General features: G+C 31.9%; 1 protein-coding gene across 7 annotated transcripts in view; it reads left to right on the top strand.

The window, feature by feature from the left end:
- Positions 1 to 23,089, top strand: part of LOC132700390 (uncharacterized) — a 46,917-nt gene that overhangs the window by 3,696 nt on the left and 20,132 nt on the right. For 6 of the 7 annotated variants that reach the window (XR_009618639.1, XM_060667666.1, XM_060667664.1 and 3 more), the window contains 4 exons: positions 7,339 to 7,470; positions 19,036 to 19,249; positions 20,812 to 20,935; positions 21,021 to 21,309. Coding sequence is in view for 6 of the 7 variants with exons in the window: in XM_060667666.1 (XP_060523649.1) it covers positions 7,369 to 7,470; positions 19,036 to 19,249; positions 20,812 to 20,935; positions 21,021 to 21,309 (729 nt within the window). In the remaining variant the exon portion in view is untranslated. Of the gene's footprint in view, positions 1 to 7,338; positions 7,471 to 14,282; positions 14,479 to 19,035; positions 19,250 to 20,811; positions 20,936 to 21,020; positions 21,310 to 23,089 lie in introns of those variants that run through there. The other variant, XM_060667668.1, reaches the window with a different exon arrangement.

The following is a 23,089-nucleotide window of genomic DNA, read 5'->3' as shown; positions in this document are numbered from 1 at the left end:
TATATTGCCGAGTAAATTACTTTAGAAGGCAACTTCACAGCGGCAATTAAATAATCAATTAAATCATACAACAGCGAAAGAGTCTCACTATTATCCGTACTAGTTTCATTTCAGGCAAAGTTAAATAGATTCAGTGAAATTTCTGTACATACAATCATCTCCAGATGATGTTTCATCACATGTACGTATTTCATGGGAAAATAAACAATTATATTATTCAGCGCGTGAGAGCTTCGTTTTGTTGATCAGAAAGTCGCTATAGAGTATTCCTGTCTGAAAAACGATTAAGGAGGAAACCTACCAAACTTAAGCCGATTACGAAAAATTTAATTAAGGTGGGCAAAATCCCAAGTAAAGTTGCGTGTTTATGAAATGTATGCTGACCAAAAAAGTCTTGGGATATGGTTTCCTTATATAGTCCATCCTTCCAACAATCTTGAGGTGTCTAACATTATGAGTGGTTTATACTTTAAGTGTTATTTTGACGTATATTTTGTTCAGAATACAAGGGAGTTATTTACTAATATTATGTGTTTTAAAAATGATGCCAACAAAAATTTAGCAAATAATGAATCTATTAGAAAATTTTAAAGCTAAGCTGAATATTATCTACATTTAATATATCATATTATTCACCCATAATTCGATACAAATGTTAGAATATTAAAAACTTCAAGACTGTTTCGGAAATTACGAAAATTTAATACAATGCCTACTTACAGAAGTAAAACAAGTTACTGGTGAGAAACGGCATTTGACTCACGAGTTTATCACGAGCGGAGCGCAGCGGAGCGAGTGTTTAATAAAACAGTGACTGAAGTTTACCGAACGTGTTGCATACTATACTTTTTCTACAACCCTTAGTTTTTGGGTATATTTTCGCAAAACAACACGACTACATTCACAGTCAAAATTGACAAACGTCAAAATTCAAAGCATCCGTGCGGTAAAATCCCGGAATGTCCGAAGTGGCTCGGATTCATGGGAAACGAAACTAACGTGGTAAAGTGACGCTTCCCGCATGCTAGATCGGTGGGTAATTAGGTATTTTACAGACGGGAGTAGAAAATAGTGTATTATGCAAAAAGTGCGGTAAACGGCATTTGACTCACGATTTTAATTGACACGAGCGAAGCGAGTGTTTAATAAACGAGTGAGTTAAAAAGTTTATCGAACGGGTTGCATTCTATACTTTTTCTACCACCGTTAGTTTTTGGGTACATTTTCGCAAAACAACACGAATACACATCTGACATCACTGTCAGAATTGACAAATGTCAAAATTGAAAGCGTGGGAAATATCTCCGCAAACATCCGATTGCTTCCAAATCCGTGCGGTAAAATCCCAGAAATGTTCGAAGGGGCTCGGATTCATGGGAAACAAAACTGACGTTGTAAAGTGACGCTTCCCGCACGTTAGATCGGTGGATAATTAGGTATTTTACAGAGTAGAAAAAAGTATTTTGATGCATTTATGTTTTGTTCCAACTTTCGCAAATACTCGTAATATGTGAGGTTCTCTACCATCATTAAGGCGAAATATTAAATTTAACCACATAACTAGATAAAGAAATTTTGTTCTTCGGGCAGTTTAAACATCGCTTTAAAGTTCCTTAATATTCCATTGAAGGTTATTCTTTATTTGGCGGGATAATAAAAACTTAATACGATGTGAAACAAAAGCTATTAGCCATTACGGCGTACATGTGGCTCTGTATAACTCGGAAAGCTCCTTATATACATCCCTTCTCCCTAAAAAAGTTGACAATTTCGTTGAATTTTTGTCCAATCACGCTTTTAAATGAATTTCGTAAAGTTGCCGTTCCTCACAAATTGTGTTCGAATAACAATCGACCTTTATAATCATCCTTAGCAACCATATTTATAGTTCAACGTCATTTTTCACGGCATCTGTTTGATAGGTTTATGTCTTTCCAACCTATAACATCATTGTAAATTCTGCGCACCCGGGACCTACATGTGAGAGTCTATCTAATCTGCTAGTTAACTTTGCAACTCCGGACATTAAGAATTTGATAGTCTACAAAATAAATCTACCCCTTCTATATATTATATAGCGTTTCTTCATTCGAACGCATTTACACATTTTTATAGCTTGATCAAAATTTATGGGCACAACTGCCTGACTCCATATGTGGAATGGAGAAAAAAACGACACTAAATTAAAAATGAAAGTTGTATTGGACAAGAGATTCTTCCTTTCATTAATTTATATTCTCCGAAACGAGGCTGATGTCGGAACACACCGCACGACTTTTTGTGTAGCTACTTAGGAGTAATGGGCAGGTTAACAGCAATATTTTTACTTTCACGCGATTTAATCTACGTACGTTGTTTTAATAAACGCGTGAGAAGCTGATTCCGAGGCGAAATGGGATGTACTTATAACAAGTTATTACAATAATGACTGATTGGTTTAAACTTTTGCAGAGCCAGGAATTATACTGCTCCTCGGGAACGTAAAGTGAAATTAATTTCAGAGAAAACATTGAATTGAATACCAAGATCTTCCAGATGATTCTTTAATCAAGTAGATGTTATATTCTCTTATCGAAAGCATTGTTGCACATTTTGCATATTATATTTCTTTGCAAAAAAACAAAAGTTGATTAAATTTGAGAAAAATTATCTAAAACAAACAATAAATTTTGTGTAAGATGATTATTAATGGATATTTGCACAAATAATCATAAAAAGAAAAATTGTCCTTATTCAGGTTTAAAGAAACCTGAATAAAGGCAAAGGTAATGGCAAAAGAAATCTTACAGTAAGGGATGGTATTTAACATCTTTGTTCTCATGAAGCGCCCTAAAACAGACAATCACAGTTATAACTTAAAATTTTTAAAGTTTTTATTTCGGAAATGTAATTAACATCACGAATGATATTGAGAGTAACAAACTTTTTGAAATAAGGCAGACTAGTACACCTTATTATATTAGAGATTATTAAGGAACCAGCACACATTTAAGACTCTAGCGGAAATGCGGAACTTGTTTGCCGACTTCACGCAAGAGTGTACATATATTTTGGTAACATTCTGACCAATTATCTCCGTTATCTATTCCCATAAGATATTAAAAAATATATATTTCCCACGATATGATAATTTGATAATATTAATTAACTATGAAATGTAAATGCCACTGATTGGAAAGATCGGGAAACTGTTGCAGGCTTCAGTAATGGAATAATTATTTAAATCGACTTTTTGCCTACAAAAGAAATACGAATGAGCCAAAGATTCTTAACAGAAAGGTGTGGAATTAATTTCGCTCTATCACACATTTTTTAGCTAAATAACAATTAACACGTTTTAGGCTACAGCTTGAAAGATTATGTTAACACAGCAACACGCACGCACGCGCCCACACACACACACACACACACACACACACACACACACACACACACACACACACACACACACACAATATAAGTGTTATGTTATATGCGAGAAATTCAGAAAAAAACATTGGAGTAGGTTGACTTCAATGCTTTGAAGGTTGATGCTTGCAGGGGGGTATATGGGTTTACATATACGACCCTATGTGGCAATAAATGGTAATACTAATACTACACCTAGTCGCTGTACTAACAGCTTCGAGCGATTTTCGTATTAAAATTTATCGATCTTTCCTTTAATCGTGTGCATTTTTAGATTCCAAATTTTTTCTACATTTTCTAAACTAGATACTGGACAAACTAGTAGACTCTATTATACGAGAGGTTATTGAAAACCAGCACGCCTTTAAGATACTGGGAGGCAAATGTGGAACTTATTATCTAAATATACGCCCAAACTTGTACTTGTCTGCTGACTTCAAATAAGAATGTTATTTAAATAAATTTATGCAACATTCTAAGCAATTATCTTTCTTCATTATCTTTTCCCATAAAATATTGATTAATTTTTAAATTCCCATAACAGGATGACATGATAATACGATAATAATAATTGCGCAGCTTTTTCTATCATATTGTTTTACTACAATGGTTAACTTATGTGTCCAGAACATTTTCGTTCTGAGGACACGACCCCGATTAATTTAATCCGCATAATATCTGCACCCGATTACGTTTTCGTTTCCGTGCAAGCGGTCAATAAATTTCTGGAAATTCGTGCCTATGCATAAGACTTCACCGTTTGTCGACAGAGATTACCCATGTACACTCCACGGCAGCTTTATTGCCTCCTTAGTCGTTGCATCGCATTGCTCAGATGGAATTTTGTCTTGCGGTCATGAGAACCGCGCGGTTGTATTGAATTAAATAATGCGTGACTTGTGTTTATTAATGAAGTGAATTTGGAACGACGCTTCTCACGAATAATTGATTACATTCCGTTTATGGATGTGATTGAAAGCAGAAGCATGTCCACCAGCCCGCGCCACAGCGAGATGTTTTACATCGTTTTGAAAAATCCAATTTTGCAGCATATATATAGCTATCAGATAAAGAATAATAACGCAATAATATAGTATACAAGTCTAAGAAAAATCAATAGTTGATTTTTTAAGATGTTTAGAAACCCATTACGAGAGGCTGCTGATTTGAGCTGCTATAAATTTTGCTCGTGGCTTTCTTCAAATTTTACGTCTGCATTCGTCTATTTATTTGCAAAAACTAAATTCAGTCAATAGAAGAAATAAAACTCTGTCTCGCTCTACATAGTGGAATAACGACTTGAGTGGATATCTGTGATGTATGGTTTTCGACAAATTTAAAACCACCACATATCAGCTAAAAGAATCAATGTATCCGTATAAACGTACAAGTTTAGTCACCACGATCACACTTAGCTACTAAGCCTTTTATTCTGTATTTAATTTTAGTAGGGAAGTTTCTTGTTGATCCAAATACCTTTTATTTGTTTATTTTGTGACTCATTGTCGACTTACTTATTACATCCATACAGCTGAAGATGACCGTGGTTGGAACATATACAAGAAAAGATTGTTAGTATTAGAGTAGAGTACGATCCAGTTTTCTTTTTTCTATCGCGCAACTCTGATGTCGCTAGATCCCTTCGTAAGTTTATCAATAAAAGTTTTTGATATCTATCCGTAGAGGGTGGCCCGTTTATCTCGAAACCTACGAGGGTTGCAAGAAAAATTGAATGCAAAAGTTCTTTTTATTAAAATGACCTTTATTTTATTTCCCTAATCGTCACTTTTTTTTAATAGAACACCCTACATTTTATATTTTATTGCATTTTTGCATTTTTGGATAGTCCTTTCAAAGACAAATTCAACGATATACATGAGCATGGATCTGTGATGCACCGTTTCGAACTAGCGATCATCTTCAGAATTCGGGTTATGTTTAAACCATCATTGTTGGCTTGCTCATTAAGTTTTTGAACCTTTTTCCATCTATTACTTTTACGAAAATAATTCTTTTCTTTAGTAATGATAAAATTTAAAATATTTAAAATATATTCTATTGTTGTTGTACTTTTCTCAATTTTCTTAAATGTATATTATTGAACTCGAATAGTGTATAGTATATTGTAGTTTTCTGTTGTCGTAATATGAGTGATATTTTAAGCATATATAAAAAGTTTAAAAGTTAATAACCAACCCAATAATGGTGGTTTAAACATAACCCGAATTCTGAAGATGATCGCTAATAAGTTCGAAACGGTGCGTCCCAGACCCATACTCATATACATCGTTGAATTTATCTTTGAAAGGACTATCTAAAAATGCAATAAAATGTGTTCTATTACAAAAAATGTAACTTTGTTTTACCACCCTGTACATAAAAGAGTGACGATTAGGCCATTTTATTAGAAACAAATTTTGTATTTTTTTTTTGTAACCCCGTAGATTTCGAGATAAGGTATAGGCCCCTCTTAAACAGCAACCCTGTACGCTAACTCCTGAAAAATTGCATTTCAAAAACAACATTTTCTGTCCAACCACCTATGCACTGATAATATACAAACTATTCTGTTATACGAAACTAGGCAAAAAATAAACCAAAACTTGTTTGTTTCTATCTTAGGAAGGATGGTAATTATAGATCTGCTACAAACTTAGCTCCGAAGCTCTAAAATTATGTTGGTTGCATATTTTTTTCTTTTTTATTATTCTTTTCTTTTTCTCAATACTTGTAATATTATATTCATTTTATTTAGGTAATTCGTGAATTCGACTATTTTCACATTGTTCGTGGCATTTGGTTGTCCATATGTATTTAATGTTTGGCAAGATGCAATGCAATGCTGTTTGAAAATTTCACAAAGTACAGGTTCGTGTGTGAAGATTATTCGATATTGTACGAAACTGTTGAGTTCCATGTTCAATTCATCTAGTAGATATATAGTTTCAAGACTTTATTGCGTTTATCTGAAAAATGTACTGCTGTTTCAAATTCGAAAACTTGGAAATGGAAATAAATAATATGTTAATTAATATGGTAATAAAATAGTCCTAATTGGTTAGATCTATGACGTCATAACGTTTACAGGATGTTCCTAAAGATATATCTATATTTCAAGACCAAAACAGCAGTTTTATTAAAGAAAAGGGGATTCCTAGATTTTTTTTTAGAATAAACTGCTATCTTTGCTACAACATAATCCTTAGAAATTAATCTTTTCACTAAAGCACAGTAAAGATTGACATACACAGATAAATGGATGAATGAATAAACTATTTATATTTTTATTTGCTTTTTTTTGATAATTATGTTAAACACATCACAGAAATCTATAAATTGGACTCAAAGAGGAAACTTCACATACTTTTCAAGTATTAATAACTAGAATTTTTCTAAAATAAATGAGTAGGTGATATTTATTTAATGATACAAATCAATAATTAACGGCAAAATTTTCATGTTAAAACGGAAGGATCGGGTATGAAGCCAAATAAAAAAATGCTTAATTGAATGCTCGATTCAAATACACAACGTTTTCGCACCGCAGAATACACGCCTACTCGAGCGCAATTTAATGCAAATTGCAAAATATTTGCGTAAATGGTCTAGTTAAAATTCATCCCGCCGGAGCTCTGATTCGCAACGGTAAAATAATTTCTATAGAAACATAGGCAATTGATGCTTTCATAACTAAATACTCCTGCTGTTAATTTGAAATGGGCGTTGGGCTTTTAAACTGTTTTGCTTTGTCTAGTTACTCAAAAATTTTGATGTTATCGTGAAAGTTTTATAACATCATCAACATCGGCTTGACTTTTTGGGAGTGCTTCGCTTTTTATTAATATGGGAGTGGTTGTACATTCTTAATTACTTAATCCGCCCGTGTTTGACTTATATGATCTCTATTAATTGTTGTATTTCAATATCAAGGCTTGGTTCTAACTGTTTCGGACGAATCCTATGGGGCAATGCACTTCGCGTAAGGCGGCTGGCGCCTTTGCAGCATCCGCGGCAGTGTCACACAAACGACCTAAGAAAATGCACAAAATTAAGGACCAACAGGTGAGAACGTAGATTAAAAATTTATCTGCATGCCTCGTCACGTCTAAAGAGATTATAGATGAGGTGGAGCAAGAGGTGTGTTGAAATGGTAAAGAAAAACACTAACATCTTTTCAGTGTCTCTGTCGACATTTCGCTTGTTTACTGCGCTATCCTTACTCCATCAAAAGCACTTACAGATATATACATAGAAAAATCATACGCCAGAAATATTTTACTTGTGGTTGAAAAAACATGTTTACATACATCAAAGTTATATTGACAAAAAGCAAAAGAAATTTCCTATAACATCAGGATTTATCAATTTTTTTTTCAAAATTTATTGCTACAACACAATCTTTAAAAACAATTTTTTTCTACTCTTTTCTCTAACATTAACATTAACACTGTCCCATTTCGGACGTTTCCGATATTTTTGTCAATTCTATTCCTACATCACATGTCACTCATTATTCGTTGATAAAGTTCTTTATACATTAGTCACTAAAATGGCGTTTAACCAACTTAATATACTACAAATCATAATAAAAATTAGTTAATTCAATTAAGAAGCAGGTTTATGCTAGCTCATTTAGTTGCTGAAGAAAGATTTTCATTTATACTTGCTGTTTCCTTTAAAAATATCAAAAAGTAAAATCACCTTGTGTAGACTCCACAAACACCATCAGAAACCTATGATTTTTTTTCATTTGTCTCTTATATTGGCTTTTGCTTTGTTTTTTTATATATAATATGTATACACAATTTGTGAATTTGAACTATTGAACTATTTTGATTTTGGAAGTATCTGATTATCTACCAAGGATTTTCTAGTAGTGATGAAAATGTTAGATCTCCTTTAATGTTGTTTAGTGCTGTTCCTTCACGAACACATGAAATTTAGGGCTTCATTGCTTCATTTTTACCTCAAAAAAATGACTAGCATTGTTATACAATTGCTACTTCGAGGGGTGTGTCGCAGAGGGGTTGTTGTCTTTGCTGTTAACTTCTTTATGTTTATGTTCTAAAGTTGTTTAAACATTAATAAGCGTGCGACATTCTAGTCGACCTAAAAGTTTGCAATTAAATCTTATCTATTATGCCGTTTATCAACGATCTTGATAAGCGTCCTACCTACTTCAGCTCAGCTGAATTTAAAACGCTTAAACATTTGCGTTCAGGTTGCGCTTTGAAACTATTTTTATTTAATTTACCGACTTAATATCTCTTTGAGAAAATAACTGCCTTTCTTGATTCGCATAACAGCATTATTTATTACGATAATAAATTGTTGCGTAACTTTATTCGTGAGTTAAACAGGTTATTGTTATAAATCAGACTTTTTACCGTATTGTTAGACACAATTTTTTTTTGTGTTTGAATGACCACAACAGGTTGTGTCAGATCGCGCCATACAAAGCTATCGATTTTTCGTGGCCGTTTCTTGAATAAATAATTTGATATTTGATTGACAATCAGAATCCGAACTCGTACATGTCAGAACTTTTACTATGGTATAATCTATTACTATTTTAAACTGTACCGTTAGAGACCATACTTAATATTTGTAAATATTTATATTGCGTAACTGTAATTAACGGAGAACCTGTTTGCTAAAATTAATATCTTCGTTCTTTACCGGAGCTTTCATTCGCATTAAGGTGGTATTTGAAAAAGATACGATCTATGAAACGAACAGGATCTTAATTTTTTTAATCGTGCAATGGAAAACGTTGTTTCAGACGAAGAGATTGTTTGCGATCCTCGGGCGCACGATTTGAAGTAACATCAATTTCGCCTCTGTCGACGTGAAAGATTTCAATTTATTTATAAAATGGGTTGATTTATTATTCTTCGATACTGAACCGTGGAAGAAAAAGAAGCAGTCCTGTACAATTTTCAATTAACAATTGACCCGTAACGAGAGAAAATGGAATACAATTATATAGGAAAAATCCTCAGTTTGGTGCATTGTTATTCTCGCCAATTTTATATAAACTTGTGAGAATCAAAGCGGCAAAGGTTTTTTTTTGTTGATATCGTATTTTGTTCAATTACTTTGATTTCAGGTTTTCCGGAATATTAAACACTCACAATACACAACCAGAAAAGCAGTTAAGGTGTCCGTTAGGGTGAAATTTAACTATAATTTTTAATAAAATTTTTATATATAGAAATATTTTTGTGTTCTCCAAAAAAGATAGGGCTAGGAAATGTTTGAGGACTAAATGTATATGCTGCGCTTGCCAATACAGTTTAAGTGTAGGGTACTTTTCTTAATAATTACATTTGCTGCTTAATTTAGATTAATCACATTTAAAACGTACGCGGTGGCCGGTTTATAATAAATTTCAATTATCAATGAATTACACATAGGTTGGTCAAATAAAGTTAAAAGTTCAAAAGACGAATCCAGGGATGTACATAAATATCTATATATCGGTCTCTAACACATTGTTAATAGCTAATATCTTCGGGATTCAATTTATGTTCGAAACGTTTTTGTTACGTTGCATATTAACTTTTAAAACATTTTTGTGCCTAACATTTTTTTTTCAGAGAATATTTAAAAGTTAAATATTTTTATCAAATATGCGATGTTGCAATGTTTCGCAAAATGTTTCTTCTCTAAAAAAATTTTAAGTCAATCACCGCGTATATTTGAAAAGACAAATCCAAAGATATATATATATATATATATATATATATATATATATATATATATATATATATATATATATATATATATATCAATTCCGAGGTAATATTTAAGCAAATAACCTTAATTCTAAAAGCGTCTCTAATATTTTTTGATGAAATTGCTGAATCGAAAATCATTTATTTAAAATACTGCAAAAATTATAGATTATATTATTTTGAAAACAGTAACAATATTTGACATATAATGTATATATGCAATAATGTATATTACCTCCAGATACTTTATGGCATTTAATAGATAACTTTGTCATAATAATATTATAAGACCGATTTAATTTAATATAATAAATTATACTGTTTCATTTAAAAAATATGCTTTTACTTGACCACCCTGTATATAATAGAGTGACAATTGAAATAATACCAATAAATGAAGATAATTTTAGTGGAAAGAACTTTTTATATAACACTCATAGATTTCGAAATAAGGCATAGGCAACTCTTAAACCGGCCACCCTGTGTACATAGTTGAAAGATCTTGAAAGAATTTAATTAATGGGAATATACTTTTAATATCAGATTCTAATTCACCACATTTTAATGCCAACCAACATTTAGATAAATTAAATGATTTAATGTAGATTAATAAAACTATGTTGTCACTCACGATATCTCGATTATCTCCTTATTTGTGCTTTCAGATCAGGAGCGGTTAAGAATAAAAAAAAATTACTTAAAAAAATAACCTGAAATAATTCACACAAATGCCGCAGACTTGTAGTTTCTGAAGCGATTTGATGATTTTTGTCCAATTTCGTATTAATCTCCGTTCCTGAATCTAAAAAGAGGCATTGACAATTAACTACTTTGTGCGATGATGCAAGGTAATGAGATACACGAATAGATAGTTAATGATTTTGCAAAGTACTTTCATAATCTTGACCCTGAGTCTAACCATAATATTAACATCAGTATTGATAGGTTGAAGAACAGTAAAATTATTCATGCGTCTTAAGTTTCTTTCGTAGGAATCTCCATATAATTCATATAACCACTTTTATAATACTTGATTTTTCTCTTAATTCTCCGTGGCTTTTATAAAATTTTGAATGTCTACTATACATAGATTACTTAAATGTGAGTATTAATAGAGGTTTTTCAGTTTTTGTTAGGAAAGCTGTTTCCCCTTTGTGGACCACTGAACTAAATGTACGAAATATAAAATGTATAACTATTGTATAAGTTCCGTTGATATGACAGCAATACTGATCGAGGTATCAGATTTGGGAGTAACAATTGTGAAGAATTTTAGTTTTACTCTGCACATATGTTCTATAATTTTGTCAGCACGAAAAGTCCCGCATTTGTTTTACTAGAGAATTTAGCTATTCAATACACAACACGAGGATAAATCGATTTGTTAACTGTAACAACATATTCAGCACAATAATGGCAACAATGCTCCTAGTCCTGTTAGCAAAGGAAAAAAATCAGAACTCCAAGAAGGTACTTGTTGAACCTAAAAGTGAAAAGAGAAAGATATTCAAGAAAGATAAGATGATGTAATAGAGGAAGGTGACCAGAAGTCCCTCTGTCGGCACTACAGTTCCGATTTTTCACAATTTGTCCCGCGTCCCTCGACATTTTTCAAAAGTTCCGACTTTTGTAGAATTAAGTTAAATTTCATATTCGTTAAAATCATTGTTTGGCGTTCCAAGAATCCTACAATTTGTTTTGCGTTCTCGTTGCATTGTGATTTGTCTCTCAGATGATACACTTCGTGCTGCTTGCTAGCAAGCTAATTAAACAAGTAAATATCACAAATCTGCTATTTACTATAGAAAATTATATATTTCATAAATACATAAATTTTCTTCAACTTAACCTTAAAAGAAATTTTGAAAAGAAATATACGAATAAAATTTTGCAAACTAATTTTTATAACGAAATACAACAATAAAATATGTTGTAATGTAAATTATGTTTAGTGCAAATTAATTTGGCGAAATTTTGCCTACGTGAAACGAATATTTGTACTGTGTGTGAAATTAATTCAAAATTTTGAATTTATCTTTAAGAATCAAGCATACAAATTGTTACTTGCATGTTTTAGCGTATATAATAATTTATAATTCGATTTAATTTTTTAGATTCTTAACAAAATGAGTTAGAAAAGAGGATGTAAATTCAACAATGATTTAAGAAGTGAATATGCTTTTATTAAAAAATAATAAAATGTAATGGTACATGTACGTGTACATGTAATGTACATGTAATGGTGAATTTAGTATTTCGCACGGAGGAAAGAATGACATTTCACAGGATTTGGAGACGAAGAAACATAAAAGATGTTTAAATACTGCTGCAACATCTTCCAACTAACAGAACTAAACAAAAATTTACAAAAAATTAGTTTTTTATCCACATGTTCTGACGCATCTATTCATAATGAAATAAAATTATTTCCAACCATTATAAGAGATTTTGATTTAGAAACTGAAATTAAAATTAGAATTTTAGATTTTATTTCTTGCCTGGTGAAACTTCTGAAATAATGTTCAGTTCCATTATTGATATTTTGGAAAAAAAATAATTTAAAACAAAAAATTATTGCATATTGTGCAGATAACTCGAAAAAAGTAGAGAGGTACAAATAATGTTTTTTAAAAATTAACGAAAGATCTGAATCAAAATATTATTGGTGTTATTCAAACAGCTGCTGACTTATTACCCGTAGATGTAGAAAATATTGTTGTCAAAATATAGTCTTATTTCTATATATACAATGTACGCGTTGAAATTCTTAAAGTGTATTGTGAAACTGTGGAAGTTGAATATCAGAAAATACTTGGATACAGTAAAACGTGTTAGTTAGCTCTTCTACCAGCTATCGAAAGAATTTTTAAAATGTATGATCCTTTAAAAGCCTACTTTCCATGACAGGACAAATTATATACTATAATTTTAGAAAAGTTTTTTTTGAAAGAGAATCTTCGAAAATTTGAGTAGAGTTTCTACAAAATAAATCTGCTGTTTTTCAAGAGGTTATAAAACGTAGGTATAAAAGGTAATAATTCAAAATGTCAATGTTAAGAGAGGTTAGAAAATCATTTTTTAGCGTTAACTATGCTCAATAGTATAAACCAGCCCGAAAAGATATGATGACCCATGTCAAAACGTTTTATAGTAACTTCAAAGATTATGTGGAAGACTGGACGGTACAATGATGTAATGGTATTGATCATTTTCGTTGGGTTACATTAAAACCGGAACTTAATTGGAACTATGTACAAAAATTATTTGAATATATTTCCTAAAAATTCCCAAATGGTAACATTTCCGAAAACGATCTTTATAATAAAGTGTAATTAGCAAAAAATGTATTGATAAGGAAAAATATTGGGCATCAGAAAAAATCACAGTAGAAAACAAATGGTTAGAAATGTCTCATCTTTTGGAAACCAACCAACCAAAAACAAAATTATGGAATATGGAACCTGGAACTAACGCTGCGACTGAACTACCTTTTTCTACCGTAAATCAAGTGTGGACATCAGAAAAATCAAAATTAAGTGTTGAAACTTTGAAAGCCATTTTATATGTCAAATATAATTTGACCAATTCTTGTGAATATTTTTTACAATATTTTAAAAAATGACAACAATCTACTGAAACAAATTCACTCAATTAAAAAATATGTGAAGGAATGAAATGTCATACATTTTTTTATATTTATAAACTGTACTTATGTTAAAAGTAAAAAAATATTACGATATTATTGTTATTCTGTATGAAATTTTTTATTGATATACCCCCCCACCCCCCTTCAGCATTCAGAGTTGTCCCGCTTTGCCCATATAAAAATCTGATCACCTTGTGATATAGGCAATATTAAAACGCCGGCGAGAACTGGAAGAAAAAATTGAGGTGGACAAAATTTTATTATTTAATCTAGTATCACACTCTAATCACACTAATCACACTAATCTAGTATCACAATTTAAATGATCATGGTTAGCGAATTTGAAATTAAGAATAAGCAACAATCAAAAGCATGAAGCTTTTCAATAATGTATGAGTCTTAGTCACTCACTACGGAATAGTAGTCTCACCCCCATTCACCCTACGGCGCATGGCGTTGTGGCGTTGAGTTCAGACGCTTTCCCGACGATCAATTTCAGTGTCCCGACATTGCCGAGACGCAAAACCGGTGATCGATATACTTATCCAGAAACATGATCATACCTTTACCGCATACTGAAAATATACACATATTTCAAAGTAACGTGATTATTTCAATAGATTTTTAAATAGTTGCGACGTGATGGATGTTGGATATCTGGAAGATGAATGTCCGCCCAATTTAAAGGTAACGACATCACATACCTTCTCCTCTTGTGGCTTTATTGTGCTATTAATGCTTCAACAAGGAAAATTTATTAAAAAGTAGTTATTTTCTTAAATAATGATTGACATTGACATTTCATTGCGAACAATAACGGCACTTTTATTAAATACTTTGGACATCTTTTTACCGCAACATTATCCATTATATCAACATCATTCATTGATAATGAAAACTGATTTTCCAAATATGTGAATGACAACATTTGGTCTTTAAACATTTGACCTTTAAAAACCGTGAGCCAAAATAAATATTTGCTAACAAGATGAATATACCATCTGCCGTTGAAAAATTGAATGTTTTTTGTTTTTTGTTATGTTTGTTCGTTGGTATAATAATAATAATAATAATAATAATAATAAAATAATGGTGAAAAAGTTAATAATATTCATAAATTTGATTACGAACTAAAATAAAATACTGGGGAAAATCTGATCGAACCATGGATGCATCTTCGGATTTTTCAAAACGAAATGTTATGCCCTAGAGGTTTAAATGAACGGACCTGCTTTGTGAACAATTGAATCGGGACAGGTCTGAAAGTTGTGGGGTCAACGTGAATGGATTTAATATCGGAAGTATGTCAGCCACCACACCGTGCTACTTTGGTCCTTTTATTAACATTTTATATGTACGTTAATTTAATTTCTCGCAAATGTCACGAAAAATGTGTTTCTTGATTCCGTACTTAGAATAGTGATGGTATTGAAAGTCTTATCATGTTATCAAAATCTACTTAATGGCTGATGCGAATTATTTCACGTTCCGGGTGGTTCGCAGACAGCAAAAATTGTTTCAATACAAATGTACAGCAGCAGCATTTTAAAGATCATCAAAGCGAACCAGGTTGAAAATGGAAAAACAGGCATTTCTTTATCTGATAATACTATAGGCAATAATAAACCTTTTCCAGTGTCCAGTATTATTATGATTGAAGCAAACCAACAGTGAAAAAATTATTGTTCATATCGTTGGGTTTTAAAATTTGTCCCAATTTTTTGTTGTCCCTTAAATGGGAAGTTGTATGGTTATTAGATGCGTTAAAAAAATTGATTGATTTTATGACAAAAATAAAAATAGAAAATATTGAACTTTTTGACGCCGATAATAGGACCAATGAAACTACCAATTCGCACCCAATTAACAGTCATTTAAAATTAAATAAATGCAAAAAAAATAACACTCTGTGCCCTTCAAACCGCTTATATAATTTCAAATACATTTTTTAGTTCGCTCTCCAGATGCTTTTAATTAGTCATCTGCTATGAGCTGCCGTTTAAAGTCCTGCTGCATAATTATATAGAAATAGAAAAAGAAGTTAGCAAAGGCGGCAAAACACATTTGTTCGAGGGAGAAATAAGCTGTGTTTATGTAAAATTGACTGGGACATCCACTTTTAAAATTTTAAATGAAATGAGAGGTCTCGTGGTTTGAAAGATCACTTTCCTAGGTACGTAATCGGGAATTTAATTACCGGGTCTTAAACTTATTCAAATTGTCATTGTGAAATACTAATTACTCAATTAACATTTAAGTCGGCGCCAATCGACAAAATATGGCCAGCCCAGTATATAATGTTGGAAAGGCGTAATTATTATATTAGTAGGCATAAGTAATTGTCACAAATGAATGGAGATGTAGACTTCAAAGTTTGTTTTCGCGCTCATGACTAATGGTTATTCGTACGGCAATTCGCACTTCGTTTGAACATTCAGTGACTGGAACAACGACAAATAACGATCGATGCAAAAAACATGCTGGGATAAGTTAATGCCTTAAGAGAAATTGAAACCGACTGCACAAAAATTGTCGGTTAAGGTATTTATTATATCATATACAATTTCTCGATTGAAAAAGTTGAGAAGGAAATTGGTTTGAGTAAAAGTAACAATTGATTTGATCCAGGACGTTTAGGGGTTTAATGATAATGTAATTTTGGTAAGAACTGCAGTAATTTCCTTATTTTGGTTTCATTTTTGTAATAGCTCATACAATTTAAATTTAAAACGACGTGACAGTCAATTAAATATCCTTCGGTTCAGAAGAGAAATATTGCTCAATTTATCTTCTCGTCTATACATCATAACGGAGCGACGTGAAAGAAGAAAGGAAATCATGATGTTCTTTTGAATACTGCAAATACGAAACTAATTAGAATAATAGGGCAATAACTCTCAAAGACAATAGCCATCTCGCAAACCTAATTCTCAGATAGTAGATTAATGATCCGCAATTGTCTTTCACGCAAGACTTTGTTTAAGTACACTGTAGGTTATATAATAACAACAAAGAAAAATCTGACCGATAAAAATGTCTTAACGTGAGAAAAATTTTATCAGACCAAGCTGTAACCGTTCTATTTGAGTCCCGTCTATCAGTGAAAAGCCGAATTTGGTTTCAATGTTAGTTGCATTGTCATTGAACTATAATGTTATTATATGAGTTGTCCTGATAGCAATAAACGTGCAAAACAAACTTTTCATAACTAGAAATTGCTGAGTTTCATGTGATAAATAATAAATAAATTCATAATTCATCTTATAATTGAATATTAAGTCCGACATTACAAAAGCTAATAGACTAGACTTTTCAAACTAAATTAAATAAATTATGTGACATTGCGAAATAAGGTTGGCAAATCCTGCATTTAAGGATTTATTTTAAAACAAACAAATGATTAAAAATCTATAAAATCTTACTCCAAACTTATTTCTGAACACTTCATTATGATAGAAGATTTATTAAGTTAAATAGGTGGTATTCAACATAACATTTGAATAATATAAAATAAGTTAGATTTGGACAATACCTTTTTTATATCCTAATTCAATATCGGCATGAAACGTTCTTCACTAGAATGGTAGTCTATTATAAGTCCTTATGTTGTATGGACATTCAAAAATTGATTTAAGAATTTTTGTTTAATAATTCAGAAAGTATACTTTGATGGACAGATTGTTAAACAAATCTTCACTCTGATACAGTCAACATTTGATATATATCAAATCCCCTAGTAATTCCAAACATTCTTGGTCATTATAGGCAAGGATATAATTTTCTACATTTTAGTTGCATTCAGTATGAGGTTATTAGAAGAAAACCAGTCTTAGAGAAGTGATTAAAAACCGAGCTCCCGCGGCACACTAAGGGTCGGAGTGCCCCTTTAAGTTGTCACAGTGTCCACATGGCATTGCTTACGGTTACGTACCATTCAAGTTTTCTTTGAAAAATGTCTTTAACGGAATATTCAATATTGTTCTATATATGTGTGGCCTTATTGCGGAAACTTCTATTGAACTCTTTTGTTTATTTGCTAATGGGAGTTCTGATCAGATTCGAATGATTTTAAGTGTCCCCGTATGAAAATTCGTCATCCAACTAAAGTAGGTGGGAGTTTTTTTTATTCAAATAATTGCAGATACATCTGTAAGGTCAGGTAACTACCGTTTGTATAATTTACGGCATGTAATTAACACTAACTACGTAATTGGCATGGTAACGGTACCATGCACTTTGACTCGTTCCGTTAGTCTATCAAATTGAGATTAATTGAAAATATCCTTCACGTTTATTTAATTACATTCGTCTATTCATCTAATCACTGACTAATTACTGATTTGCACATTTTTCAATAGGCGTAGGCAATATGAGTTCCTGAAAGTCCCTTTTAAAAAGACACTCCAAAATCAGAATCAACTAAATTGAATTATTCATTAATAAATTATAGCTAAGAAACAAGTATTAGATAAATCAAATTTCTGTGTGTATATCAATATTTAAACAGATCATTACAAATTATCTCAATTTGTTGTATTAGTTCTGGTGACAATTAATAAACCTCTTAGTTTGCTTCGACTTAACAAACCGTGCATATCGTTGTTACTCGCAGTCGATGCTTATTAATATTATGTTGTTATAATGGTGCGTGAATAATTTTTAAGCTTTCTGCAGAAATAGGAGCAACGCTACAATAAAGCTAGATGCATGGATGGATATATCAGGGCTAAATATTCAGTTAAGGATTAACGGTCCAGAACCTAAGAATAAATTTATGGATATTACGCAATATTTTATTTTGAAGTGTCAAACTTGTTCCGGGATATAAATGCAGTCTTATTATTTATGGTCACTATGATCTTTTGTAATATAAGAGATTGTTAAGATTTATTAAATTGATCAAAGAGATTACGGCATACAAGATAAATTAGTCGATGCTATCAACTACTCTCGCAGCGGTGTGCTCATACGTGTGTAACAAATTTATATGTCCAAGTCGGTTTTTTACGCTGAGAAAGTACGGAGTATCGCCTGGAAGTAAATACGTGCAAAACAAAAAGGGTTGAATATATTTCAATAGCCGACTGCCTATAACGACTTTCTCGAATGCGGAAACTTTTTTTTTGTAAATTAATAATTTATTCTTTAATGATTTTTGTCATTTTATTTCGTTTGCGGTGCAACCTTGAATTTTCTGATGTTTGTTCTGTTTTGGATCTTTTCCAAAATTTGTTTGCATTTCAGAGTCCGGATGATGACAATAACAAACGATCTCCTATCACATCGGATGAAGACCGACATCTTCTAACAACCAACGGCAATAAAAAAGTAAATCCAGGATGCACGAAGGGTGTGGCGATGTCGTTTGGCTTCAAACGACGTGTTGGAGCGCCGTCGATAGCCTCAAACGCGTCCGCAGCAAGGCGTTTGGCAAATTCTGGTGCAATTGAAAATACAGGTATAGTTTGACCAGAAATATAGTGCTTTTACAACCGAAGACTCTGCCGAGCAGACCTTTACCCGCAATAATTCTAGGAATTTATCTACCTACACGAACAAGCGAGATATAAAAAAATAGTACGAAGTAACTATACATGCTACATAGTATCATTATTAATATACAAAATATTAAATATAATGATAATTAAGTATCAGTCACTTAAAAAAAATGGTCACTATCGCTACTAACTTCCCACTAATCGTTCTCGATAAATATTTTCTTTTTTTATTACTCGTTTTTCACAGTTAGATCAGCTTTGTACTGATATTTTAGCTAACTCTTGTTGAATTTCGTTTATGGTACTATGACTAAATTTTGGTGCCGTGTTATTTGTTATATGCCCTTTCAACTCAGACCAACTCATCTCAATCGGGTTAAATATACAATGATACGGGGGATAATCTCAAGATTTCATGTTGTACTATCGAATCGATTTTGTAGTATTTATTAAAATGTTTTAATTCTAATAATTCCATAAGCCGTTTTTTCTTGTAGCTGTCTTCAAAATATAAATCATTTTCGTAAAGAAATTCTTTAATTTCTGCTTTATTTGAAGAAGTATTTGGAATTTTTGGGAATTTGCATTTAATCCACCCTCCATTGCAGAATTCTTCGAGATTCCATTAGCACTTGACGTTTATTAATTGTTTGGAATTGAAAATCCATTTTCTTCAAAAAAGTACGAAACGACTCTTTGGCATAACTAATCTTTTGCAACAATTTTTCTTACATTTGATTTCGGAGCTTTGGTCATGTCACTGGTTTTTATTGCTGCTCCTACTTCCCCTTCTGAATTTCTTATAAAATTGTAAAAATTAAAAACAATTTGTTTAGCATCCGAAGACAAATGGATCCGTTTTTTTTTATATGCTGAGTTCGTCTTCTAAATTGTTATTAGATTCGACTACCATCTCCACTTCTTCAAATTCTGCGTTGTTTTTCCAAAGTTTCACAGACACGGTGTTGTCGAAACAATTGTCATGTGAAAATATATAATTTCGCCAGAATATGAACTTTTAGTTTTTATTTATTTTGACAGAGTCTTACCTTTACCCCCTTGAACTATCCAGTGAAAACATCCTCACAGGGTCAACGCTCGAGAATCAGGTTCATAAATGCATACTTACTGGAAGGATCACAGTCAAATACCTCCGTAATATATACGAATATATTGCAATTTAGATTAAATTCTTAAGAAAGATACATATCACTTGATGTTAAAATGAACAATTCTACTTATTAGAAAATATCCCGCAGCATCAATGCTTAATCAAAAATTTCAAGTTTCCACAAATATCCGTTACGATCCATCTCAGGAAATGCAGAATAAACATCGGTTGGGATGGGTTTTACCACGGTCCTGGGAAGGTCTGCGGTTAAGGTATAAAATACTTGAAACGTCAAATCAATAAATGCACTATATTTTTGGTGGTATTGGTGAAAATTTTCATCAACAGATTTTTTTTAACTCGATAGAAGAGCAATGGTAGTGGGAACTGCTGACTTTAATTTTTTTGCAGATAGAAATGGAAACGAAGAGAGTGAAGCTGAGCCTTTGACAAGTAATATAGCTTCGACAGGACGAAGTACCCCTAGACTGGCACCGCCAAAGAAGGAAGCTAACGCGAGCACCAGAGTATCGAGGTACATTTAAATAACTACAACTCAATAACATAATCGAATAAGTCAAAGTTTAATACTCATATTCAATCTTATTTTTGTGTTGCAGATTCGGTTTCCGCCAGAATCCGACCGATCGTTTGAACAAAGTGGCGGATCTAAACTCGGCACGTCGACCTGTTGAGTTTGGCGTGACAACAGTAAAAAATGTCCCGGTCTCCAGTCGTCTCGTGTCTCCCACAGGAGACAGTGTTCAATTTAATGGCAGCAAACGCGTGGCAGCCGTGCAAGCGAGAAATGGGAGTATCGTCGGTGCCGTAACGGGTGGTGGAAAAGTGATGGACAATAATAGAAATGTAGAGAAGAGAATACCGACAGGATCGGCTCAACCGAATCAGGTATTATTTTAAACAATTCGAATTAAAAAAAAAAACGGCAAAAAGCATATTCCGATTCCCAGATCGCGACTTTTTTACTTAAAAAAATGATTTACCTTATGAGCAAGCTTGTTGTGTCGGTCACAATGTTAGTAAAATTTGTAGTAATAATTTTGATAAACAATTTTTCTTCATAATTTTTTATCTCGCTGATTCGTGTGAATAAACGGCCCGGTATGAAATATTGCACTGCATGGCAGTCTATTTATGTGTTGAATGCTGCAATCAAAACGGGTATTTATTTTTGGATTGTGGGCACACTCTAAATAAAATTGGAAAAGCAATTTGGGGAGAGACGGAACTGCTTCTCACAAAAAAAGAGAAATTTACGACCTTATCAAAATACAAAATGTACCGCTGTGTGGTTGTACTTAGCATTTTTTACAAACAATACGCTATCGAGGTAATACGCGTTTGGCTATCAGGTGCAATTACGGTATACTGATAGCTCATAACTAAGCATTCATTTGAAATTGGACAAATATATAGTATTCTTTTATATTTACATTACACATAAGATCATTCGCTATCTGTATGCTACGCAAGGTGAAATGATATCTTACCTGAAATTCTATATTCAACATGTACTTACACAGTAATAATATTATAAATTACTATAAAACTATAAACATAAGTTATATAAACTTAAGTTATATCTATTTATAAAGTTTTATGGAGTACTTTTACATAATTTATATAAGTAGAATACTATTTTTGTTTGTCATATCTACACATTTTTTGTCGAAAATTTAAAATTATAAAGTGTAAACATAGTTTTATAATAATCAAATTTAACTTATGCGTATTTACAAAGTTTTATAGAGTACTGTTACATAATATACATACTTAAAACACCTTTTTCTTTTGTTTGCGATGTATGTTATGTGTTTTTGATGTGCTGAAAAAAAATCGAAATTCTTTTTTACTTTTACCTTTGCTATGGTGTTCTCTATTGACATTTCTGAATCTTCACATCCATTATTAATGTTGCTGCTTTGCTATCAAAAACGTTTGTTTATAAAAGGAAAATCGGATTTAGGTATATTAACGTTTAAGACAACATGGACCGCTACAATCGAAGGAAGCAAAACTATAGGCTTAATGCTATACAAAATGTATAAAACATAACAGAAAGTTACAGAATTGGCACAAATCCTGTTGATGGACAATAGAAAAATGGCCGACACTGCACCAAACGGTTTCTTGAAGCATCACAGGGCCAGTAATCAAATGACACGATTCCTTAGAGTGATTGATAAAATTTACTGTGAAATCACATTTAATTTGAATTTTCACATTGTGTTTTATAGTTTTGCAAAGTATTTTTCAATTTTTGTAAATTTAAATAGGTGGTGGTTACGTTTAAAAACTAATTTGCTATTTGGAAATACCTATGCAATTACTTGTGAGTTAAAATATTTTTTTAATTCTGTGGCACACACCCTGTAAGCTGAGAGAAAAAAAACATAAAATTAATCTTATTTTCATCAGTGATAAACTTTTGGTGACCAGTAAACATTTTAAGAGTAAATTGTATTACTAACCGATAAAAGAAAAAAAATACAAGATTCAAAATATACAATGTTTATTAAGTATTAAGAGCGATAAGAAATATTTACCAATCTAAGAATATAAGTTGAGAAGAGGAACAAAGGGACCTACCTCATTTAATGTATACTTAATATATATTTCAATATCGTCTTAAATAAAATTAGAAGGTAAATAACAAATTTTGATGATG

This window comes from Cylas formicarius, unplaced genomic scaffold, assembly GCF_029955315.1.
Source record: "Cylas formicarius isolate icCylForm1 unplaced genomic scaffold, icCylForm1.1 PGA_scaffold_4__25_contigs__length_36172078, whole genome shotgun sequence".
Classification (NCBI taxonomy): Eukaryota; Metazoa; Arthropoda; class Insecta; order Coleoptera; family Brentidae; genus Cylas; species Cylas formicarius.
Note: the sequence above shows the minus strand (reverse complement) of the source record. Positions and strands in the feature narration are given on the sequence as shown.